We start from the raw sequence: 27,042 nt of genomic DNA, 5'->3' as shown, positions 1-27,042 counted from the left end.
ATAACTAATCTTGGATAGAAATTTAAATTCATGCTGTGTTGTTGCTGTTTCAACTATCAGTGAAACCAAACCTCAGGAAAGGGTAAGCTTGAAGAATACACTGACTGTGTATATTCTCTCTTTCCCTAATAATCACATTTCCCTGGATGGACAATATTTAGTCCTATGTCACTGGCAGGTTTAAGGTATGAACTTGTGAACCATTAAAGCTAGAAAAAGATGGAAAGTCCTCCTTTTGGGTTTTAAAAGAGGTATTCTTCCAGTCCTGGAAGTATATGTTTTTAAAGTATATCACAGCGTTGTGATTTATAGAAAAACTATATTATGTCATGTTCCTCTCTCTCTCTCTCTGAGGCCAGTGAAGTGTATTCATAGTAATTAATGCAGTCTGGCTTTAAAGATGGGCAAATTGAAAAAAACAGTACCACTCAAAATTGTAGAACTCTTTAAAACTATTTTGAACTATTTCTAAAATAATTCTTTTGTAAGTATACCGCACTAATAGAACACATGACAATGTGGCTCTTTCATACCTTACATGAATAGAAGTGTTGACTTAAAACATTCTGCATTCCAAAACATGGAAAATAAATAAATATCATTCTCACCTTCTAAAATAGCCTTTGGATCCCTATGACTTGATGATACTGGGCTTGCTCGTTTTTTCTTTTCCCTGTCAAAATTTACAGTATTTCAAAGACTAAATCTAGTTTTAAAGAGAGAGAATATCAAGTAGTAAAGAGCTAAAATTGTACCCACCTCAAAATTGTTCCAATCTGATGAGGAGTGTCCTCCAGATTCTAAGGCCTATATTCTACCCTTGTTTCAGTGGTGAAATTCCCAGTGACACCACTGGGAGTCTTATGAGAATAGAAGATAGCCCCCAAATGATTTTTAATCTATCAATATTGCCAAGAATGCACAAATGTAACTTTGTTTTATTCCACATATTTTGTGCTATCTTAAAAGTAAGAAAACATTGAAATGCACAAGAGAGCAGAGTTAAAGTTCTTAATCTTTTTGGGAGTCCAAATTTCAGCCATATTCTTGCAATCAGTTATTTGCATTAAAATATTTTTAAAAATAGGAAAATAAAAGTAATTTATACATAAAATTGTATTCTTTACCTGCCTGTAAGCATTACTGTACATTGTACAGCTTCTTAAGCACCACTATAAATAAGGTTTCCATCCTAAATCCTCATCTCTATGGCTTAATAATACAGTAACATTAAATGCAATTTATTGTGCCTTTCATAAAGATCCCAACGCACTTTACAAAATATGTTCACACTATATAAATAGAACACATCACCAGATATTGAAATCCAGCCTTCTCTAGGGTGAAACACTAGCAACAGTGTTAGTGTAGGAAACAAAGAACACTATATACAATTGAAGCTGCAAGGGGTAACTACAATCTGTTCACTGTACCTGTACTCCCAAACTGCATTTTATTCAGGACTCTGGAGTTAATGTCTTATTCTAGTAAAAATGTCATGCAGGAGCGCTGGAACAGGGCCATGCCCTCCCCCATTCCTCCCTCTTTTTACAGCCATAAGGGTGAGCAACAGGGAAGAGGGGATGGAGAAAAGCAGAGAGGAGTGAGTGGGGGGGCGGGGTCTTGGGCGGAAGGGGGGCGCAAGGGTGGGGGTTCAGGGAAAAGGGGTGGCATGAGGGTGGGGCCTCAGTGGGAATGGGCAGAATGAGGGCAGGGACTCAAGTGAGGGGACAGGGCCCAACGGAAGTGGTGTGACGAAAGGCCACAGTTCGGGCACTTGTGACCCCTCCCCCGCACTTTTAAGGCGCTTCCTTTACTCCTTATGTCATGCAATCAATCCTGGAGTAGATTCCCACCAGTCTTTCAGTACTGAACAGAGAGGGGAATTCCAGTCCACCCTGTAGTCTTCCTCTCTTGGGCCCTGAATTTGAGGCAACAACCTGAGTTTGCTACCTAAATTCTGCTTTCCTAAAGCTATTTTCTCCTTCATGGTGAAACACTCTCTCTCTCTCTCTCTCTCACACACACTCTCACACACGCGCACACACACAGAGAGAGAGAGAGAGAAAGGACCACTAAACCTACAAATGGTTGAAAAACAAACAATCCTTTTCTCTCCAGAGAGAGGATAAAGTAAATCCTTTAAATAGAATGCTACTGCAATGGCCACAATTTTGGCCAACACACCAGGGACATCCCGAGTTAAAAGCATGAGCTGTCACAGCTTGAGCTAAACAGACACACACACTATATCTGGGGCTATAACAACTCCTATCCTCTATGGATCAACATGGAAGGGAACCTGTAAGACAGACAGACAGACACACACACACCAGTGGGTTACACTAACACAGTCATTGCCTTTTGCTCTTCAGAGCAGAGAAAGTCTTTCAAACGTATAACTGAAGTGAGTAGTGTTAGTGTTGTGAGGATCTGACCTTCTCTAGCCCAACCCAGTCGCTGACCTGTTCATTTATTCCCATCCCCTAATTGTTAGCCTTCCCTTGCTCACATGCTCCAGGATGGCTTTCTGAGAGGCTAACAGGCTTCAACTATTTCATGATTAACCCTTGCCCCACATAGATTCCAGGCCTGACGTCCACACCTTTCAAATCCAGGAACGCTCCAGCCTCTCCTGGGTAGTATACCCCATCTCCATACTTTTAACAGACACAAGTGGTCAGGACTCTAATGGGAATGTCTACACAACCCATAAGATCGGCGGGCAGCGATCGATCCAGCAGGGGTCGATTTATCATGTCTAAATCGACCCCCCGAACGCTCTCCTGTTGACTCCTGTACTCCAGCTTGGTGAGAGGCACAGGCAGAGTTGACAGGGGAGCGGCAGCAGTCGACTCACTGCAGTGAAGACACCACAGTAAGTCGATCTAAGTACATCGACTTCAGTTACATTATTCACATAGCTAAAGTTGCGTAACTTAGATCAACCCTCCCCCACCCCACCCAGTGTACACCAGACCTAAGTACTATATTTCACCTGAAAGACTGAACCTCTGAAGTGCTGTACCATAGCACACCACCGGTCCTCTTAGATGCACTTTTTAATCACAAATAGTCATTGATAACCCATTATTTAAAAAAAAATATTTATAGAACAGTAGAATAAAAAATTTACTTGAAACCAGTTTTTTTCATCCTTGACAGAGTATAAAGGAACACCCCATTTTCCATCCTTGCCCCACCTTCAAAGGTTTCCGTCATGTTCACCAGAACTGGACTCCCCTTTGGAGGTATTCAGTGCCACTCCTCGGCTAGAAGAGTCAGTGTAGAGCAATTAAAAACATTTCACCTTCCTTATGAAGAAGCAGTTTGATTTCACACATCTCCCAGCCTCAGTTCAGAAATAATATCTTAATTTCTCCTTTTCAGAAGTAGGGCAACTTGCATATTGCTATGGGGATTTTCTGGACCCACTTAAAAGTCACATTTTTATATAATTTAATTTAAACTCTGTTACTCTTAAATCTTCAAACTATGGTTCAATTTCTGCTTTAGAACATAAGGTCAAAAGTATATTGCAAAAGCACATTTAAATAGGCAATTTTCCCTAATTTATTTGTACATTATAGATCAAAAGAACATTTTCAAATACTCAATTTTCTTCTGTATTTCACTCTTCCTCTATATTTAGTAATATTAATACTATTTTACAGTTCTCTTACTGCTTGGCTGCAGGAATCTGGATGGACTTGGGCAGATCTTGAACACGGCCTTTCAGTTCTTCAAGCTTTTTGATGCGTTGCACTAATTTAGCAATGTTATTTTTTATGTCTTTATCAGCCAAAGGAAGCTGCCAATCTGGAACAAGTTCATCTTCTCCTAGCTGAAAGATCATTAGACACTGAAATATTCAATCTCTTAAGATCTATTTACAATACAGTGAGAAAAAAAAGCATCTGTTATAAAATGTTTTTCTCCATAGCCATAAATGAGCATAAATCTTTAGAAAGCTAGCATTTTACATCTCTCTGTTTATAGAACTTACATAGTAAGAAATAGTGTTGGTAGTTTGTTTGCTTTTTGCAACTCATTGTCAGTGGTCTGTTCACACATCACAGATGCTCAAAATGGATGGCTGACTCTGTATTCTGATTCTTTTCAACAAAAAATATAATGAACTAGCCATGTCAGCGGAATATTTTTAATATTATTGAACATCTTGCTATATATTATAGATCATAGGGAAGCAAGAACTATAAGGAGTTCAAAATACTAATGTACTATAGAAATGTTCAGAAAGGTGTCTTGTGAAAAAGGATTCAAAAAGGTTTTCATGGAAAGCTATTCAAAATGCAATAAAGGACTTTCTCTAACAAACTACATTACCAAGGATAGCCCTGAGCAATTGTTTTTGGTGGTGTGATTCTTTGTTTGTTTTGTTGATTGTTTTTTTTAAGAGGAAAGTCACAATTTCTGACCTTACCAGCAAAGTCTCAATCTTAACTATAATGTATTTATATATGAGCAGGGGCGGCAGGTTTGTAGAAATTTTGGTGGTGCCCAGAACATCCAGAACCCGCCCCCGCCCCCCGCAACTCCCCACACACACCTGCCTAAGGCTCTGGGAGGGAGTTTGGGTGGGGGAGGGGGTCTGAGGTTCAGGCGATCGGGGTGCATGAGGGGGTGGGGATGCAGGCTCTGAGAGGGAGTTTGGGTGCAGAAGGGGTCGGGCTCTGGGAGGGAGTTTGGTGGGGGACAGGCTCTGCGGTGCAGGCTCTGGGATGGAGTTTGGGTGCAGGCTCTGGGCTGGGGCAGGGGATTGGGGTGCAGGCTCTGGAAGGTAATTTGTGTGCAGAAGGGGTGAGAGGTCAGGCTCTGGGAGGGAGTTTGGGTGGGGGAAGGGGTCTGGAGTGCAGGATCTGGGAACGAGTTTGGGTGCTGGGTGCAGTCTCTGGGCAGGGGTGCAGGAGGGGGTGGGTGTGTAGGCTCTGGGAGGGAGTTTGGGGACAAAAGTAGGTGCAGGGGACGGGTGGGAGTGCAAGAGGGAGTTGGGGGGAGGGGATGCGGGGTGCAGGTTCTGGAAGTGGATGGGGGGGTTCGATGTTTACCCTGGTGCACCTGCTCCAGCAGCGGCCCCTAGGCGGGGCAGGCCGGGGGGTCCCCTCACGCTGCTGTCTCCAGGCACCGCCCCTGCAGCTTCCCATTGGCCGCAGGGGCGTTTAGGGAGGGGGCAGTGAGCAGCGGTACAACCCCCTCACACGGGCTGCGAGGACCTGCCGGCAGCCACGTGGAACGAGTGCGCGGGAAGCCGCTCAGCCCCGCTGAGCTGCTGGGTAGCGGCGGGAGCCCCCGGGCTGTTTTAAATCACTCAGAGGCGGCAGGTGGGGCCGAGTGAAGGGGGGGCGGAAAACTTTGCTGGAGCCGGGTCCCTGGGACAGGAATATACCCGGGCACCACGGGCCCATAGAACTCGCCATCCTTGTATATGAGAGCTAGGGAAGTGATTGATTAAGACATTCATTATATCCCAGTTCTTTCTTATGAAAATTAAGCCAAAACTAAAACCAACAATTTTTAGGTGTTAGGTTTACCTCTTCCATCTGCTGAACTACCTTTCCAAACCACTTTAAGAGAAAAATATAAAGATTATCAGCCACTGGCAATCAAAATTCTACTTCAAAATAAAAGCATGATAATGACAAAATATGTATGTCAAAACAAAATTCTTACCTTAAGCAAAGATTCTAATAGCTAGAATTAGAAAGAAAGACAAAAATTAAGATCATTAAGGATTCTAAACAAATATACTATAATTAGAATTAAAGTATTATAAGTATGCCAAATATATGGTAATTCATCATTAGACAAGTTTATCTATTTGAATACAACCAACTTTTTCAGACAGAATCAGCCACCATCATCATTTCTACCATGACAAGATGACAATATGTAAGGTTATTACAAGAGAAAAACAAGAGTTTGATTTAAAAGGTACTGCTTTATTCTGACAGATTCAAGTGCATGTGGTAAACAATACTTTTATTTAACCCACATATTTAATACACATTTTAATACCCAAGCTTTTGACACCAAGCATTCTGTACTTCCTGTTTACAGGAAAATAAAGATAATGGCCAAGTACAGCTCTGGTATTCCATTTTTTAAAGAGGAATGGGGAGTGTGAAGTGTCGAGAGAGAGTAAATAAATATTGGTGAAGCTGGTAGCAGAACATTTAAGAAAGAACGGATAGGCTTAACAAATGGAAGAAAGGAATAAAAATATTTAAGGTAATACCAAATAAAACAGAATATTGAAGAGTAAAGTAAGGTGAAGAGAAGCAGTTCAGACAAGGAAAAAAATGTTTTTAAGATAAAGGAAATAAACAGAAGGAGAGAAATGGTCTTAGGGAAGGAAAAAACCCTAGAGAGAATTAAATTTCACCACCTGTGCAAAATGTTCATAGAAGGCCTTATGATGCACTCGACTCCCACACTGATGACTTAATGTGATACTATTGTTTTGTTCATATCTTTTTTTAAAGGGGTTAATTTTAATTCAAGTAAGCAAAATGACAGAACTGCACAATCTCCCCTAACTCATTCATTGCAAGCCCTCACAGAGCTTTTGTCTACAAAGGACTCTGACAGGTTTCAGAGTAGCAGCTGTGTTAGTCTGTATTCGCAAGAAGAAAAGGAGTACTTGTGGCACCTTAGAGACTAACAAATTTATTTGAGCATAAGCTTTCATGAGCTACAGCTCACCGATGAAGTGAGCTGTAGCTCACGAAAGCTTATGCTCAAATAAATTTGTTAGTCTCTAATGGACTCTGAGGAGTTCTCTGTTTAAATACATCCTTTCTACCGTTAAACCAGATGATCACTTCCTATTTTAAATTTAAAAATCCATTAACCTTCTAGTTTTATCAGATGTACTCTATGTGATTGTGGATCCTCCCTATCACTACAATATTTCATAATGGCTTAACATTTCTCACTATTTAACATTTTTTTCCAGTAGTTCATACACTCTGTGCTTGACATCGCCAAACAAAAAAGGAGGCACAGATTCAAACCAAGCAAATTTTCCTTCTAATAAAGATGAACATTTTAAAGATTTTTTTCAATTCCCTAAGCCTTCTTTTAAAATAAAATAGAATTAGCATTATGCTAATTAAATCTCTATTTTTAGTATTTGTATAAACTACTTATACCCTAATATAACTCTCACTCATCATCCCCTGGGATGTAGGGGTGTCACATTGAACTCCAGTAATCTCCTGTGGCTCCAGCTTTCCTCTCTTGGAGGGAATAACATTGCAACAAGTTGGCTTTATGGTGGAGTAAAAAGAGTTGTGAGAAAAGGGGCTTTAGTTGTTTAAGAAATACTTAGGAAGATTCCAACTCTCCAAATATAACATAACATTTTCTCAAATATTCTTGAGAGATGTTGAGAGTTTAGATACTTTTAAAGTAGGGCTGTCAAGCGATTAAAAAAATGAATTGCGATTAATCGCACTGTTAAACAATAATAGAATACCATTTATTTAAATATTTTTGGATGTTTTCTACATTTTCAAATATATTTATTTCAATTACAAAACAGAATACAAAGTGTACAGTGCTCACTTTATATTTATATTTGATTACAAGTATTTGCACCATAAAAAAACAAAAGAAATAGTATTTTTCAATTCACCTAATACAAATACTGTAGTGCAATCTCTATCATGAAAGTTGAACTTATAAATGTAGAATTATGTACAAAAAACCTGTATTCAAAAATAAAATAATGTAAAACTTTAGAGCCTACAAGTCCACTCAATCCTACTTCTTGTTCAGCCAATCACTCAGTCAAACAAGTTTGTTTACATTTGCAGGAGATAATGCTGCCTGCTTTTTGTTTACAATGTCACCTGAAAGTGAGAACAGGCATTCTCATAGCACTGTTGTAGCTGGCATCACAAGATATTTACTTGCCAGATGCACTAAAGATTCATATGTCCCTTCAAGCTTCAACCACCATTCCAGGGGAAATGCATCCATGCTGTTGACTGGTTCTGCTCGATAACAATCCAAAGCAGTGCGGACCAACGCATGTTCATTTTCATCCTCTGAGTCACCAGCAGAAGGTTGATTTTCTTTTTTGGTGGTCCGGGTTCTGTAGTTTCCACATCTGAGTGTTGCTCTTTTAAGACTTCTGAAAGCATGCTCCACACCCCAGCCCTCTCAGATTTTGGAAAGCACTTAGATTTTTAAACCTTGGGTCGAGTGCCGTAGCTATCTTTAGAAGTCTCACATTTGGTACCTTTGCATTTTGTCAAATCTGCAGTGAAAGTGTTCTTAAAATGAACAACATGTGCTGGGTCATCATCCAAGACTGCTATAACATGAAATACGTGGCAGAATGTGGGTAAAACAGAGCAGGGGACATACAATTCTACCCCAAGGAGTTCAGTCACAAATTTAATTAACGTTTTATTTTTTTTAATGGGCGTCATCATCATGGAAGCATGTCCTCTGGAATGGTGGCCGAAGCATGAAGAGGCATATGAATGTTTACTATATCTGGCTCATAAATACATTGCAATGCCGGCTACAAAAGTGCCATGCAAATGCCTGTTCTCACATTCTGGTGACAATGTTAATAAGAAGAGGGCAGCATTATCTCCTGTAAATGTAACCATATTTGTTTGTCTTAGTGATTGGCTGAACAAGAAGTAGGACTGAGTGGACCTGTAGGCTCTGAAGTTTTACATTGTTTTGTTTTTTAGTGCAGATATGTAAAAAAAATAATTTACATTTGTAAGTTGCACTTTCACAACAAAAAGATTGCACTATAGTACTTGTATGAGGTGAACTGAAAACTACTATTTCTTTTGTTTATCATTTTTACAGTGCAAATATTTGTAATTAAAAATAATATACACTTTGATTTCAATTACATCACAGAATACAATATATATGAAAATGTAGAAAAATATCCAAAATATTAAATACATTTCAATTGGTATTCTATTGTTTAGCAGTACGATGAAAACTGCGATTAATTGTGATTATTTTTTTTTAGTTAATCGCGTGAATTAACTGCGATTAATCAACAGCCCTAATTTTAAGTATTCAGAAAAAATTGTGATATTTTTAAATTATAGACTGTTGCAAAGTAAATTTAAAAATCTTTAGGAAATATGTGTGCCTATAATTTTGCTTACTTTTACCATATACTTTTGTAAATTCTGTGACAGTCATAAAATATGTGTAATATGATACTACCTAGCTGAAACAGACAATTTATTATTACCCTATATTCTAATTACTGAGAACCTGAACATGCAAAACCTTACTCATACTGAGTAGTCCTCACTCACACGAGATGTCCCTTTGATTTCAAAAGGGATGCTCAGGAGAGTAAGGTATACCGGAACATACTTGTGCATTCATGTCAAATTGCATTATAACATTTTTATAAGTTAAAAAAGCATAAAATCATAGAAGATTAGGGTTGGAAGAAACCTCCAGAGGTCATCTAGTCCAACCCCCTGCTCAAAGCAGGACCAACCCCAACTAAATCATCCCAGCCCCAGGGCTTTGTCAAGTCAGGCCTTAAAAACCTTTAAGGATGGAGATTCTTCCACCTCCCAAGGTAATCTATTCCAGTACTCTTAGCGAAATAGTTTTTCCTAATATCCAACCTAGACCTCCTCCAGTGCAATTTGAGACTATTGCTCCTTGTTCTGTCATCTGCCACCATTGAGAACAGTCTAGCCCCATCCTCTTTGGAACCCCCCTTCAGTTAGTTGAAGGCTGTTATCAAATCCCCCCTCACTCTTCTTTTCTGCAGACTAAATAAGCCCAGTTTCTTTAGCCTCTTCTCATAAATCATGTGTCCCACCCCTTTTCTCTAGTGCGGAGCCCAAAACTGGATGCAGTACTCAAGATGTGGCCTCGTAGTGCTGAATAGAGGGGAATAATCACTTCCCTCGATCTGCTGGCATGGTCCTACTAATGCAGCCCAGTATGCCATTAGCCTTCTTGGCAAAAGGGCACACCGTTGACTCATATCCAACTTCTTGTCCATTGTAATCCCCAAGTCCTTTTCTGCAGAACTGCCGCTTAGCCAGTTGGTCCCCAGCATGTAGCAGTGCATGGGATTCTTCCGTCTTAAGTGCAGAACTCTGCACTTGTCCTTGTTGACCTCATCAGATTTCTTTTGGCCCAATCCTCCAATTTGTCTAGGTCATTCTGGACCCTATCTACCTCTTCCCCCAGCTTAGTGTCATCCGTGAACTTGCTGAGCACGCAATCCATCCCATCATCCAGATCATTAATGAAGATGTTGAAAAAAACCGGGGCACTCCACTTGATGCTGGCTGCCAACTAGACATCAAGCCGTTGATCACTACCCATTGAGCCCGACAATCTAGCCAGCTTTCTGTCCACCTTATAGTCCATTTATCCAAATCCTATAATTTTGCAAGCCATACTGTGTGGATCTCCAATTATTACTTTTTTGTTCCTCAGTTAAATGAGGTTATATGCAAAACCACACAAAAGGGCACCCACATATCAGTGTACTAAGTTTGAAATCATCTAGAAACCAGGGACCTATGGGGTTTCACACACTCCCTTTCACAGCAAAGGTGGTGTAATAATTGGGCCTACAAACTCCTCAAGGTCTCATTCTAAACACAACTGAATTTTCTAGTAAAGACAAGTTCTATGGGAAATGAAGGAAAGATGCTAACATAGTCACAGCTTTGAACAAGATTCCCTTTAGACTTGACACCAAAACGGACTTTTGAAAGGATTTCATTCCACCTAACAAATAAGTCTTAATAAGCTTCTTAATGTATAACTTATGAAGAGCGACTATCTTAGGTAGAAATTTAGGATGACTGTGCCAGAGGACTATAGTAAATAAAAGATCAGCCAACCAACCCTGAAACTCACTGACAATCCTAGTTGTTTATAACATGTCAAGAATTTTAAAAAGTTGCTAACTTGTTCAGTAACTGTTGTTCTTTGAGATGTGTTGCACATGTCCATTCAACACTTGGTGTCCGTGCATCAAGTGCATGGCTGTCAGAAATTTTTTCCCTCAGCAGTACCAGTTTGATGGATCAAGCTCCCTCTGTTGCTGCACACCACTCCATTCAAGTGTGAAGGGCAGAGACATCCCTTGTCCCCACAGTTCCTTCTTGCCAGAAGGGTTGTCAGATGGATTGTATGTCAAGGCTGATTCCCCACTTTGGCACTTCGAGTGCAGAAGGTGAGGGCCCTCAAGGGCTCTAAAAATTAATACTTGCCACTCCATGCTTGTATTAAACTCCCAAGGTTACAGCTTTTCTGACCTTGGATTGATAGATGCTGCCACCACCCAAGTGCAAAACCCCTTTGAGAACCCAGGAAGGCGCACGTGGGAATTCCTTCCTGTGGGGTACCCTCAAGCCCTTTCATCCTCAAGCCCTTTCACACCCCCTCTGGGGAAGAGCTGAGAAAGAAAAGAAAAAAAAAGGAAATTAGGTGTGGCCACCAGCTAATTAAACAACATGTGCACAAACCTCTTAAGACACAAAAATTCAATTCTGTTCTTAAAAAAGGTAAATCTTATTAATAAAAAAAAGAAGAAAATATATCTGGGAACTTAGGCTTTTTCTAAATTTAAATAAAAAAGGCAACTACAAGGATTAAGCATCAAGAATAGCTCTCTTGAGGTCCAGCTTAAAGGTTACAAGCAAAACAAAAGCACCTGCGGTTAGCACAGAGAAATCCACAAGCGATAAAGAAATAAAAGGGAGAAACCTAATCATGTCTTCCTAGACATTTCCTGATCTACTTACATATCTGGAGTTTTAGATGAGTAGTTTCTAGGTATGATACTGATGATTTTTCATACCTGGCCCAAGCTTCTCACAGCATAACTGCTCCCTGTCTGCCTCTCCCCGAGAATAACAGACAGACAAAAGGGAAGTCTTCTTTCAATTTTAAAAAGTTCTTGCCTTCCCATTGGCTCTTTTGGCCAGGTGCCCACTCACTTCCTTTTACCTATGCATAGCAGTGAGACATTTTAACCCTTTACAGGTAGAGAAATTAGAGAACAGCTACTAAGAGGGATTTTATAGCTACTGGCTGGCTGGTTGTCCATAAAAGGGAGTACAGCCCCCCCTCCTTCATTTATCACAACAGGTGCAACACATCTCAAAGAACAACAGTTACTGAACTAGTTAGTAATCATTTTTTTTTCTTTGTGCACATATGCATTCCACTCTTGGTGACTCACAAGCCGTGACAACAGGAGGTGAGATTGGGGTCTATTTTCAATAATGATGGGAGAACAACTAGTCCAACTCTAGCATTGTCTCTGGAGCCTTGAGCAACAGCATAATGGAAGACAAACGTGTGGACCAAGGACCAGGATATCACTCTACAAATGTCTGCAATTGGAACATGTGCCAGAAAAGTCCCTGAGGTCAATTGTGGCCTCATCAAATAAGCTGAGACTCTTCTTGTCAGGGTGACATTAGCCAGGTCATAGCACATGAGTATGTGCTATCCAAAAAGAAATTATCTGGGTGTAGTCTGATTGTCCTTTTATTTTGTCTTTCACTGCTACAAAAAGTTGGGAGGACTTACCTGTTTCTGTCCAGGTAGAATGCCAAAGCTCTTCTGACATCCGGGATATGCAAACACTCCTCTTCCGTGTTTGAATGTGGTTTTGAGTAGAATGCAGGCAAATAAATTGGCTGGTTGATATGGAAAGATGACACCACTTTTGGAATGAACCCCGAAAGAGGATGCAGGTAGACCTTGCCCTTAAAGAGTATCATATAGGGAGGTCTACATTAAGGCATACAGCTCTCCTACTCTTCTGGCTGAGGTGATGGCAACCACAAATGCCACTTTCATTGACAGATGCATCAGAGAGCAAGTAGCCAATGGCTTAAATGGGGGACCCATAAGTCTTCACAATACTAAGTTTCTATTCAGTGATTACTAGAGCTAACACCCCTGGTTTAGGGGCTAATCCTTAGATATTATGTAGGAACAGTGTTGCAATGAAAGACAACACAAACACTGCACTAGCAGTGAGGTTCCCTGAAACCTGCTGAAATCACTATGGTTAAGAGGTGGAATATACCTCATAACATGACATTGCAGACAGAAGTAGCAGTGAGTTGCAGGCAAAGGCAGAGAAAAATAGTGGCAGCAGTGACCACCAGCAGCAGCAGAGAAAACCAGTGGCAGCTGAGAGCCAGTTGCAGTGGTGGCAGCAGCAAAAGAGGGACTATTTTACAACCCCCAGGGATCAGAGGTGAACCCAGGTAATGCAGCTCTGAACTCTGGGTATTTTCTCACCAAAGACAGTCAACTGTGAGTGGGATCCAATGGAGGGAAAGAGGAGTGGCATGTTAAAGGGATACTCATTTGTAAGACTTTCACACTGCAAGGTGGGAAACTGAGGCAAAAGATGCTGACAATGTACTGAAGGGAGGGTGTTTAGTTATGGTTACATGCTTTTGAATTGTGGTTGTGGTGTTTTCACAGATTAATACTTGGATTGCCTTTCCTTTCTTCAATAAAAGTTTTCTTTTATTATACAGAGAGTGGTGCTTACAAGTGAGAAAGTATTGCCTCTCAGAAGCACCGGGGTGGTGTTAGGTTTTCCCAGATTATTGGATGGGGACTTGAGCTTGTTCTGTTTTGTATTATGAAGCGGAACCCATGGATATTGAACCCAACCCTTGTTACTGCCAACAGCACCTGGCAGAAGGGTTACAATTAAGTGAAGGGATTGTAGGCACGGGCGGAGTAGGCAACCATGATCTTGGAGACTAGGTCTGAGTCTAGTGGAAGTGAGATTGGGAGATTTCTCTGACAGCTCCAGGAGAATGGAGAACAAGTGCTGGTGGGTCCATGCTGGAGCTCTGACTATGACTCTGGCCTGATCCCACCTTATCTTTAGCAACACCCTGTGAGTAAGCGGGACTGATGGACAAGAGTAGAGGAGTAAAATTGAATCTGTCTGGTGAACCTGGACTGTGACCCCATAGGGAACAGAACTTCTGACACTTTCTGTTGATTCTTGTTGCAAATAGGTATACTTGGAGAAACCCTCACCGCAAGAAGATGTATTTGGCCACATCTAGATGAAAAGACCATTCATGGTGACTCCTAAACGATCTGCTCAGGTGGTCCACTAGTTCATTTTGGAACTCCGGAAAGCAAGAGGCCTCTACATCTATTGATTTGGCAATTCAGACAGAAAGCCAAGCAGAGTAGCCTTATGACAGAGTGTGAAAGAGTGGACTCCTCCCTACTTGTTGTGATAGAATATTGCTGCTATGTTGTCTGTGAGAATTAATAGGCTGCTTCCCTTGATCTGTGACAGAAACATTTGGCAAGCCAGTCTGATAGCTTTACACAACAAAGTCAGAGAGCTGAAAGCTAAGTCTTCTGTGCACCATTGCCCCTGAGTCTGTAGAGAACCCAGATGGGCTCCCCATTCTAGGGCAGATGCATCTGTTACTAACATGAGTGTCAGCTGCAAGCAGACAAATGGAATGCCTATACATACATTGGCTGGATTTGTCCACCAATGTAGGGAGGTGAGGAATGAGAGAGCACTCTCACCATTGAATCTAGCTGATGGTGGCTTGGCAAGTAGACTGATGCCAGCCAACACTGCAGAATTCTGACGCACAGTCTGGCATACTGAACCCACGTAAATGCATAAGGCCATATGCCCCAGAACCCTCAAAACAATTGCTTGGTACTTCCCAGGTGTCTTGAAGGGCCCAGACCTAGAGCTGAAGCAGCAGGAGGAGGGACTTATTTTTTGACAGGTCCTGTTGAAGAGGTGGAACACAAAAGCAGTGTGTTTATTAGGGTCAACAGTAGTTTCTGACTGGGGCAGGTGTATATAAATATAGAGACTTTTCGGTGGTTCTAGAGTCTTTAAGCCCGTGGAGCTTGTTGTCCGTCTGGTTCAAGAACAGAGAAGAACCCAAAAGCGGCAAGTCCTGAATAATATTCTGCACTTCATATGGAAGACCAGAAGACTGTAATCAGGAGGATCTCTGCATAAACAAACTAGGGAAATACAACCTAGATGGAGCTACTATAAGGTGGGTGCATAACTGATTGGAAAACCAGACAGTAATTTTTCAATGTTTTACAATCAAGCTGGAAGGACATACCAAGGGGGTCCCTCGGGGATCTGCTCTGGGCCTGGTTCTGTACAAGATCTTCATCAATTATTTAGATAATGGCATAGAGAGTACACTTATAAAGTTTGCGGATGATACCAAGATGGGAAGGGTTGCAAATGCTTTGGGAAATCAGATTAAAATTCAAAATGATATGGACAAACTGGAGAAATGGTTTGAACTAAGTAGGATGAAATTCAATAAGGACAAATGCAAAGTACTCCACTTAGGAAGGAACAAACAGTTGCACACATACAAAATGGAAATGACTGCCTAGGAAGGAGTGCTGCAAAAAGTAATCTGGGGGTCATAGTGGGTAATAATGTAAGTATGAGTGAACAGTGTAACACAGTTGGGGGGGGAAGCAAACATCATTCTAGAATGCATTAGCAGGAGTGTTATAAGCAAGACATGAAAAATAATTATTTCGATCTACTCCGCACTTATTAGGCCTCAACTGGAGTATTGTGTCCAGTTCTGGGTGCCATATTTCAGGAAAGGTGTGGACAAATTGGAGAAAGGCCAGAGAAGAGCAACAAAAATGATTAAAAGTCTAGAAAATCTGACCTGTGAAGGAAGATTGAAAAAATTGGGTTTGTTTAGTCTTGAGAAAAGAAGGATAAGAGGGGACGTGATAACAGTTTTCAATTACATAAAAGGTTGTTACAAGGAAGAGGGAGAGAAATGTTTCTCCTTAATCTCTGCGGATATGACAAGAAGCAATGGTCTTAAATTTCAGCAAGGGAGGTTTAGGTTGGACTTTAGGAAAAACTTCCTGTCAGGGTGGTTAAGCACTGGAATAAATTGCCTAGGGAGGTTGTGGAATCTCCATCATTGGAGATTTTTAAAAGCAGGTAATACAAACACCTGTCAGGGATGATCTAGTTAATACTTAGTCCTGCCATGAGTGCAGGAGACTGGACTAGATGATCTCTCAAGGTCCCTTCCAGTCCTACGATTCTATGATTCTATGGTAACCGCAGATGCTATTCTAATTGCTGAGCCTGCTGCATCCAGCCCAGTCTGCAGCAGTGTTCTCGCAACTAGTCTGCCCTCACTCACCAGGAAAGAGTACTTCTAACTTGTGTTCTTCAGAAGCCGTTCTTTGAATTTCTCCATGGAGCTCCACAAATTAAGACTGTACTGCCTCAGCAGAACCTGCTGGTTAGCAATTCGAAGTTGCAAACCCCCAGTTGAATGAATCTTCCTACCTAATAAGTTCAGTTTCTTTGCAACCTTTGAACTGAGGGTGGAAGCCTAATACCCTTATCACTCTCTCTCATTAGCCACTGTGACAACTAACAACTCTGGAGGTGGGTGAGTGTAAAGGTACTCAAAACCTCAGGAGGGCACATAGTATTTTCGCTCTGCCCTCTTCAAGGTGGGAGGCAATGAAGATGGGGTCTGCCATACAACCTTTATGGGCTCTACATTACCTTGTTAATTGGCAGAGCTATCATGGAGGGACCTACAACTGACAAATGTATTCCCACTGTCTGCAGCCACTCTCTTTAACAACTCTCGGTAGGCTTTAAAATCATCAGGAGGGAGTGAAGTTGCCTCTGAAGAAATTGCTTCTTCTAGAGAGGAAAAAGCCAAAACTGGAGGTGGTTGAATCTCTTCCACAGGCTGTTTCTTTGCCTCTAGGACTTCTTTCTGATGCTCAGTACTGGCTCTGGTACTGGACTCTGGAGCAGCTTGGTGATCAGACTCTCACAGTCTAGACAAGGGGGCTGAGTATGCATGGTGAGGGCAAAATCTGGAAGCTGGGGGTACTCCCCCACACAAGAAAGGCCACAACACAATGCCAGAACTCAGTGAACTGGCTACATTGCCATGGGAGCTCCCATAGTGGGATCCCGATGGTGGCTGGGAATAAAGCATCTGTGAGGAGATGGTGAGTCCTGCTTCAGGCTTGTGATACATAAGATCCCACCTCCGAGTCCGATGACAAAGATTCCCCTTCCTTTGACTATAGAGGGGCTGATCCAATTGGGGCCAGAGAATGGTGCCAGGAACGTGTGATGGGTGGAGTGTCACCATCATTACTGGCTTTCCCTTGGATGGTACCAAAGGGTGGGCTGACTGGGAAGTAGGCAACTGTGGTACCGCAGGTTGAACGGTTGGAGCTGGTACCAGATGGGGCAATGGTGCAGAGGGATACAACTGCTGTACTGATGGGAGACACTGGCACCAAGAGGCAGAGCAAATTTCTTACTGCTGCAGATGCCTCCAGGGTAGTCAACACCGAAATGGTATCTTGTTGCTCTGCTGAATAAGTTGACAGTGCCACTTCTGGCACCAGGCTCAATGATGCCCTTTTCAGTGCCAGAGCCAACTGTGCTCGCTGAGGCACTGGTTGGGAAGAGGAGTGCTTAGGTTTCATATGTATTCTACTCAACTCCTTCTCACTCATCTTACCAGACTTGGAGGGTGGAGATCTTCATAGCCAGAGCCTCCTTGGAAGTCTTATATTTCTTCCTCAGCACGAGTGAGGGAGATCGATTTCAGACTGAAAAGCTGGCAAGAGCTAATCTCAAATTCTTCAATAAAGAGGATAGCCTAGAATATAAGGACGTAATAAGGAAGGGCTAGCAGAGAGGGGGATTTAATTTCTCAAAAGCCAAGAACCTTTTCCATTTGAAGATATAAATTCTTTTTAATTGAAGCTTTGCAAGAATTGAAGAACATCTACTGTTCTTCAGTGTTCAGCATTTGGTAGTAAGGTTCCACAATTCATATTGCTAGGTGAAGAGATTCCAGGTCTTAATGGAGAATGACTCCACTCCTGAGATAGAAGACCAGGAACTACTGACAGGAGAGTACCCATACTGATGAGTCCAGATGCCAGCAACCTGATCACTATATCTTCTTGATTACATGAGGAAGAAGAGATAGTAGATGAAAAGTATAGAAAAAAATCTTGATTCCAGAATTCTAAGATTTGCTTCAATAAGTGTCAAACTCTGACCTAGTGTTAGACTGGCCTTTTCCCAATTTGGCCACAACCCCATGGTTCAAAAGAGGATACAGATAAATTGAAACGATATATGAACTCTTTGAGTTGACTGAACTCTAACACTCTAATCCTCCAACTCGTATAGTAACACCATACATATAGTATACATAAAGATGTTATGCCTAGACATGCCAAGCAGATGGAGTTTCCAAGGACTGACAAGCATCTGGCAAGTAGTGAAAGAAAAACAAAATGGGTGCACCCTGTACTAGTAAAGGAAATTTACTCACTTGTAATTCTGACTTAACAGGATTCCCACTCCTGCTCCTGATTTCTTTTGTGTCAGACTGATGGAACTCCCTTGCAGGAATTTTGGTCCCTTGTAGAAGTAGTAACAGGATAAGTAAGGCTCCTGATTACTCACTGCATGACACCCAAGCAGTTAGTCAAATTTTAGGGCCCTGGGGATGCTCCAGTTAGAAGCAGAAATTGATGGTGTCTGGTATTTTCTTTGATACAGTCTTGTTTATTTACATGGAATGTAGGAGGAACCAAGAACACAAGGAGCAGTTTCTTAGCTTACAGACACAAGCTTCTTAAGTCAAAAGACTGAAAAGTTCTCTCTAGCTTTTTCCAGAGATACATTGTGCTCACTAGCTACTGCCTGTCTTTCTTGCTTTTTTGCCTCTCCTCAGTTCTGTCTGTCCTCAGTTTCTTTGTATTCTGCCTTCCCTCAGACTATAGCCCTGCAAATCTGCAGATATCTGCTTTATATCCGCAGATATCCATGACCATGTTTGCAGATCACGGATCAGATGTGGATACAAATTTTGTATCCGTGCAGGGCTCTACCTCAGATACACACACACTCCTAGTCAAAACAATACTCCATAAAAGCTTCTGGGTCAGTTCACATACTCCTTTGTTTTAGGTGGAAGCTTATTCTTACAGTTATGTTAATTGAAGAGTGAGGTCACACCAATCAATCCCAATGAGGTTTTAACTGAATCCATAACAAGGTTTCACCCAGTTTATAAAATACTGACCTCCAAACATTCCAGTAAGTTCCTTTGTCTGTTGAGAAGGCAAAGCTCCCAAGATGATAACACAATACAAAATTATTAATTTTGATTTAAACAGGGATCTCAAACTCAAATCACCACAAGGGCCACATGAGCACTACTACATTGGCCTGAGGGCCACATCACTGACACACAGACACACATCCCGCTGACCCTGGCCCCACCCTGCCCTGCCTCTATCCACCCCTTCCCCGCCCCCATTCCAACTCCTTCCCCAAAGTCCCCACCCCAACTCTGCCCCCTCCCTGCCCCTATTCCAACCCCTTCCCCAAATCCCCGACCCTGCCCCGCCTCTTCTCCACCTCCTCCCCTCAGCGTGCAGCTCCCCGCTCCTCCCCCGTCCCTCCTGGAAAGCACTAAGTACCTGGAGGTAGGCATAGGAGCGGGGACATGGCGCACTGCAGGGGAGGGGGGCAGCAGGAGAGGGGGACTTGGCGGCCGCAAAAAATAACTTGTGGGGGCACGGGGAGCTTGATAACTGCAAGAAATAACTCGAGGGGAGCAGGGGGGCATGAGGAGCTTGGTGGGCCGCAGCAAATAACTCCGCGGGCCACATGCACCCCCACAGGCCGCGTGTTTGAGACCCCTGGATTAAAAGAAGTATGAGGATTAAACTTCAAGGTTAGAGATTAGCTGGAGCGATCAGGATATCATTAAACTAGTACTAGATTCATAGATTCATAGATACTAAGGTCAGAAGGGACCATTCTGATCATCTAGTCCGACCTCCTGCACAGCGCAGGCCACAGAATCTCACCCACCCACTCTTACAAAAAACCTCATCTATGTCTGAGCTATTGAAGTCCTTAAATCATGGTTTAAAGACTTCAAGGAGCAGAGAAGCCTCCCTCAAGTCACCCATGCCCCATGCTACAGAGGAAGGTAAAAAACCTCCAGGGCCTCTCCAATCTGCCCTGGAGGAAAATTCCTTCCCGACCCCAAATATGGCGATCAGCTAAACCCTGAGCATATGGGCAAGATTCACCAGCCAGATACTACAGAAAATTCTTTCCTGGGTAACTCAGATCCCATCCATCTAATATCCCACCTCAGGGGATTAGTCCTATTTACCCTGAATATTTAAAGATCAAATACTACTAAGGAAGGGTGGCTAAATGAACAGTTCCAGTACAGATTACCTATTACTCAGACTCCAGGCATCATGACCATATGACCCAAAATGCAAAGAATGCAAAGAGAAGAAAAAAATGAATTTCTTATATACTAATGCTAGAAGTCTGAGTAGTAAGCTATTGGGCTCAATACAGGGGTAAATGGATGAAATTCTTTGGCTTGTGTTATACAGGAAGTCAGACTAGATAATCTTAATGGTCTCTTCTGGCCTTAAAAAAACTCTATAAAAAATATGCCCAATGGAAAAACAGAAAGAAGGTGTAAACAATGAGAAACCTTAAAAGAAGACAATCCTTAAACTATGTAGGGAGGTGGATGGTTGAGGGAGAATACTTTTGGAATGCTATATTCAGATAAGCAAATATACAGATAAGCAATTTTCCCTTCTCTTAAGATAATTTCTGATAGCATTTTCATTTCTGAAGAGCAAAACAGTTGAGGGATGTCCCAAAGGCAAAAGTAGATAAAGTGACAGAAAGCAGCAGTAACAAGGCCAAAGCCAACAGAATAAAAATCATTATTTTTTTACATACAAGTAGGTAAACAGGAATAAGAGACTCTTACATGTCCAAGCTAGGGTAACAGGATAGCAAGTATGTAAAATCAGGACAGGGAATGGGTGGGTAATAAGCGCCTATAAAAGAAAAAGCCCCGAAAATCAGGACTGTACCTATAAAATTGGGACATCTGGTCATCCTAGTCCAAGCCAACCAACTGCTTAAGTCTGCAAGAGGTGAGTGTCAAAAATCATTATGTAAAAACTGGTCAAATTCAAGTAACAGACATCCTAAAAGAAATAAGAGTCTCTTTGGAAGTGGGAAAGTTTGGCTTCCCCTCCCTTGGAAACAAGTTATGAAACATAAAAAGGCTGAAAAAGGAATTCCTTCTGGAAGCCAAATCCTATCAATACTGCTCTGTAAATGTGTGGAGTAAGGACCACATTACTGCTTTATGTCTGCAATGAAGACATTTCTGAAACAGGCAGTGTTGGCAGCCTCATCACTGAGTAGGCAAGCCTTGACATGGACTTTGTATTTGACCAGTTCATCCCAAGGTAAAATGCAATCAGACATCCATTTAGACATGGTCCTCTTGGTAACACCACTGCTCAGTGATTTAGCATCAAAAGAAAAAAAATCAACCAACATTTTCTAATAGTTTTGGTCAACTCCAAGGAGAACCCTAAGGGCCCTTTTACTTTGAGCATATGGAGAAGGGCCTCAGTGGGGTGGGCAAGCAGGTATGAAAAGAATGTTGGCAGGACATAGGTTCATTAACATGGAATTATAATATCCACTTTGGAGAGGAATCTCAGATAACACCCCCTTATCATTGTAGTATCTGGTATAGGATGCATCAGTGAGCAGAGTCCAAGTTCACTCATTCTACATGTTCCACTCACTGCCACCAAAGAAATGATCTTCCATGTAAGAAACTGAAGTTCACAGGGACTGAGTGGTTTAAAAGAAGCTTTAATCCAATTTGTCAGGACCACCTTACTATCCCAAAACACAGGTCTTTTAAACAGAGGTTTCAAAAGTGTGAAACTCCATATGAACCCAATGACAAGAAGCTATGGAGACACTAAGCTACTTTTGACTAATTTGATAGGCCAAAATAGCTACCATATGTATCTGAGGAAAGTATGTTTTTGAAACAGATGAAGAAAATCTTAAAGCAGCATCTGTGTAGGACAAGGAAAGGGGTCATCACAGGCTTGTTTGAACCACGCCACAAAATGTTTTAAACTTGGAATTATAGGACCTTCTAGTAGATGGCTTCAGAAATGCCATGAGGACAAAAGTTACCTGCTTAGAGACACCATACCTATGAATCTGTACTATCTGACAGGAACTACAGAGTAGGCCCTCCATTTGAATGGAAAATGCCCTGATTTTGAATGATGCTCAGACTGAAAATCTGGCTTCTGATAAGTTCAGCTTGTGTCACCTACAATGGAGTTGAGAACCATACCTGTTCTGGCCCAGTCTGAGGCTATTATGATCACTGAATCCTTGTCTCTCCTAACCTTTGCAATCAAAGTGAGATGTGGAAAAGCATATTGGAACCTCCCTCCTCAGTGGCTGAAGAAGGTGCTAATGTGATATTTTCCAAGTGCCGTGGGAAAAAAAACCCAACAGAGGCTTCTTTTTCAGGTGAGTGATAAAGAGTGTGTCCTATCACAGTCAGCATAGCTATTTGGTGTGCAGATCTGCAGCACACATTTAACATCGTCTGACACACGCCATTGAAAATCTGATTACTTTTAAGATCAAACTGTTCTCTCAGCCAAGCAACAGGCCTCCAGATCCAGGGACCAAAAACTGAGAAGGTATTACTAGTGATTCATAAGACCAACTGAAGGAATTAAGAGCACCAAAACCAACACCAACTATAAACTGTTTGATGTTCAGACCTGGGGAAAAATTCACACCCCAAGCAACATAAGTAAGACAACCTAACCCCCGGTGTAAACAGAACTACATCAATGGAAGAATTCTTCCATCAACCTAGCTACCGCCTCTCAAGGATGTGGATTACCTACACCAATGGGAGAACTCATCAGCGTAGATAGTATCTACACTGAAGTGCTACAGAGGTGCAGCTGCAGTCATTTTAGTGTTTTAAGTGTAGACATATCCACACAGACGCTGTACTTGAATCAAGGCAGGCTAGGAGAGGAGGGAAGAGACAATAGCCAAATATGGATTATGCAATTGCACAGACCAGATATAGTCAAACAATCAATCCCTAACTACGAACGAGAAGATTTTAAACATATGATTAACTAAAAGACAGATGTAAAGAAAGATGGCATCTGAGCTTAAAGCCTACAGCAGCAAAAAAGGAATGGAGCCACAGATTCTTATATATTCCCATATCAATGGTCCATATGGGGGTAAGCACAATAATAAGTGCTTTCTAAATAGTTCCAAGCCTGCAGATTGAGAATTGTGCAGACCTTCTGAATGCATACCTAGAGAGACAATTCTCAAAAGAAAATCCAATCAAAAATTTTAAAAGTTTAAAAAATAAATCCATTCACTTTCTTTTCAAAGCTTAACACTACATACTTGTTTTTCTTCCTCAAATGCTGTTTCTAGTTGTGTTGTAGCTGATGAAAAACATAACAGGAATGCAGTCATATCCTCAAGACTTTCCTTTTAAAGAGAAAAGAAAAATATCCATCCATATTCTGCTGAAACTCTGTATACTCTGACATTTTGTTTTAAGGAACCCTTAAAGTATGAAAAAATATTAACTTGGATTAAATGAACCAATTAAATTCTAGTTTAATCATGGAGGTGTTTGTAAAGTCATTTAATTCACTTTGGGCTGTCTTTAGATTATTAAATTGGAAATATGTTACAGTAATTTATTTTTCTCCATTCAGTATTTCAGTTCACTGTACAAGTTGAATAAGAGTAAACAGAGTAGTTAATTTTGCTTTTGCATTTTGCTTACTGACAGTTTCACTTCCTGATTCTCATGAACTACCATAATGTTGTGTTTGAGTTTTCAAAACTATAGGGAACTCTTTAACTTAAAGAACACTGTTCCAATTGGAATTTTTTTTAAATATCAGAACATTTAAAATCCTATTATGGTTTTATTTTGTAAGCAAAACTGGTTTTGGGGTGTAACCTATTTGATAGTAATATCCCTTTAAGCTAAACAAAATATTCAAATTTAAATAGACATTCCCTTACTGTTACACCTAGATATTGCAATTGATTCAAAGTAGCATATAATCTTATGTATGATGATAAATCAGTCCGATCTATCAGTGCTGGTGTTTTAAGCAAGAGATTCTGGACATATGCATTAAGTTCAAATACCTGTCCAGTGCAGTTTATTTTATTTAAAAATTTTAAAAATGCAAAATATAAAAAAGTGTCCCACTTCTTTAAGGCTGAAACAATGAAAAAAAATGTTTCAGCTATAATCTCCAAAGCAACAGAAGTTTACCTCAGCCACTGTGTGGTTAAAGCCTTGTCTATATGCAAAAGTTCTAATATTTTAACTGTACTGATACAGTTAAAGTATCCCCCTGATAATGTGAACACAATTATATTTGTATAAATGGTCTTATAGCAATATAATTAATCCTATACAGGAAGGGGGAATAAGCTTGTGGTGAGGCAGAGAAACTGCCCACCAGCACAGAAGGGGTTAAAGAGAGCCTTGGGGCCCAGCTATCCCCACCCCTTGGTGGTGCCAGGACTGGAAGGGAGGGAAAAGGAGGGATCCTGGCTCAGTTTGGGGCTGACTGGTGAAGAGGCAGGAGCTAGCTGCTTCCCTACCTGAGGGAAGAATCTCTAGTCACCAGGAACCAAACACCCATCTTCCTGGCCAGAAGAGTCAGAGAAAGAGGCCTAGGAACATCTGATCTAAGAGGAACCTGGATGACCAAAGTATAGAGACCTTGTGGGTGTTCCAACCCTGCCAAACTTATGACTGCTGCAGGGTGCCACCCAGGGGCCATGAGGGGTACTACTACAGAGAAGCCACCACAGGAACTTGGACTATAGTGGCCATGCCCCAAACTGAAGGGGCAACAGTAGGAAGTAGCCCTGGGCAGTGGACATAGACTCCCCGCTGGGAGCTCAGCTACTCAGGGGTTGACATATAGGGCCCTGGTCTGGAACCCAGTGGAATAGGAGGGCCCAGGTTCCCCTAACCCCTGCCTTAAAGACTGAGACACCTCAACCACAAGAAGCGGGGGGCAGGAAGACAGACTCCAACCACTAGGAAGACTGGCCCTCCAAGCCCCCGTTACAAAACTATATTGTTGTAAGGCTGTTTATACTGCTGTAACTGCATCTACTCTAGGCAGTGTACCAGTATAACTATATCAGTAAAATATTGCACCCTTAATCACCATAGTTACACAAAATATGTGTGTAGATCATACATAACTAAGCAAGTAACAGTACATCTAAGCTTCAAGCTTTTGGGGTCTGTTGAGCCCTAAGGTGTCAAGCGCTAGGGTATCAAGTGTTCTGGAACAAACAATAGTGGAGAGTCTGGATGAGCATTATAAAGATGTAAGTCAATTTTAGTTATCTGGCAATCAAGTATTAAAGGGAGCAAAACTCTGCTTGAGACCCTAGAGCTTTGTATAGCCTTGGATTAGAAATTGTCTACACAGTTTTTTCAGTACAAAGTACCTTGGCATCAATATACAGAAGTTATTTTTTAAATGTTGTCTGATTCCACTTCAATGAATCCACTTTGAAAGCAACGTAACTTTATTTTGGAATGAATGCCACTCTAAGGTTCGTGTGGATGCATAACTATTTTGACTTAACTATAATGCTTCGGATATTCCTCCCAGAGATATCCCATATGGCATTGTTTCACATCTGGATGAGCCTGTCTGGTTATCTGTGTGCCTTACACTGCTCCAGGATCATCTTGATTAAATGTCACCTCCCTTTGTCTCCTCCCAGCACACACCCAAGTGCACCTCCTTTTGATTCCAGCTTCTGACAAGTTCACATACCCTAAGCCCATTTTTGCAGCCATGCCCCATGATTCAGCATGGTTCCATCTGGAGGTCCTGGACTTCCTTGCGTTCTGGGGAGAGAAGGGGTTCCAGTTCCCTATTACCAAGTATCACCAGAATGTTAAGATTTATGAGTAGCTATGCCAGTAAATGTACAAGAAAGGGTACTCCTCGGATACAACTCGGCACTGTGCCAAATCAAAGGAGCTCTAGCAGAATTACAAGAACATGAGACAAAAACAAGATCTCTTCCTCGTCACTTGGTAGAGGTGAAGCAGCCATAGAAATAATTTGAGACTCTTTCAGTACGCAGTGAATCTCCGGAGAACGAGATGTGATTGTTACCGAGAACGGGTCAGTGCCTAACAGGGGAGATTCAGGCATTTCTGTTACTGTTACCAAGTCTTAAGGAAATCAAAACTCTTGTAGTACCAGAACAGTGGACGGTACCAATGAAGCAAATTGGGCAAAGGTAACTGTGGTAAAAGGCACCGATGGTACCGAAGGTCTCATGACCAGTAGATGTCAGTCTGGTCTTTTTCAGAGCTGAAGTGCTGGGTACTGAGGTCCTAGCACACACTCTGTGGTACCAATTTAAAAGAGCTGATCTTCTCTCTGCCACTCCGCTCACCCGATGGTACTGATCTTCCAGAGCCGTAACTCTTAGAGTCCTCAGGCCTGGTGGTCAAGGTTTTTGAGGACCCTGCAGCCTCATGGGTACTGAGTTGGAGTTTGGTAGGTGCCAAAGCTTTCTACCTGATCAGAGACCCTCCCTCTGAGGCTGCAGGGAAGGGGGGAGTGCATATAGGCAGGCCGAAGGGACACTACTAAAATCTCCAATCTGAAGCGCACAGGGTGCAAGCACACCTAGAGTGGAGCACGCATAAGGACACTAATAAAGAATAATACTAGGTTGTCGTCCTTTATGTGAGTCAGCACTAGAGGGAAAGGAGACACAAACTTTAACAGGGGGTTTCGTTGATATTTACTAACAGCAGAAGAATGGTGAGACTTGGGTTCCATTCCAGGTTCTGTAGGGCAATGTGCTGTACTGGTCACAAATGGCTTCTTCTAACCCATCCCCAGCCCAGGCCTAAGAAACAATTACAGGGAAACTCCGGCTTTGTCCCTGTATCCTTGTGTTAGAGAATGCTCAATAGGACTGTGGGAATGGCACATGCACACCCTGGTCAC

At 41.7% G+C, this 27,042-nt stretch overlaps 1 protein-coding gene across 1 annotated transcript in view; it reads right to left on the bottom strand.

Annotated features, from left to right (window-relative positions):
- CCDC7 (coiled-coil domain containing 7) overlaps positions 1–27,042 on the bottom strand; it is a 294,105-nt gene that overhangs the window by 247,095 nt on the left and 19,968 nt on the right. The window contains 5 exon segments of the mRNA XM_043507137.1: positions 609–673; positions 3,684–3,844; positions 5,553–5,585; positions 5,692–5,712; positions 23,414–23,500. Of these exon segments, the coding sequence (XP_043363072.1) occupies positions 609–673; positions 3,684–3,844; positions 5,553–5,585; positions 5,692–5,712; positions 23,414–23,500 (367 nt within the window).

The sequence above is a fragment of the Dermochelys coriacea genome, chromosome 2 (genome assembly GCF_009764565.3).
Source record: "Dermochelys coriacea isolate rDerCor1 chromosome 2, rDerCor1.pri.v4, whole genome shotgun sequence".
Taxonomy (NCBI): domain Eukaryota; kingdom Metazoa; phylum Chordata; order Testudines; family Dermochelyidae; genus Dermochelys; species Dermochelys coriacea.
This window is presented reverse-complemented; position numbering and strand designations above follow the sequence as displayed.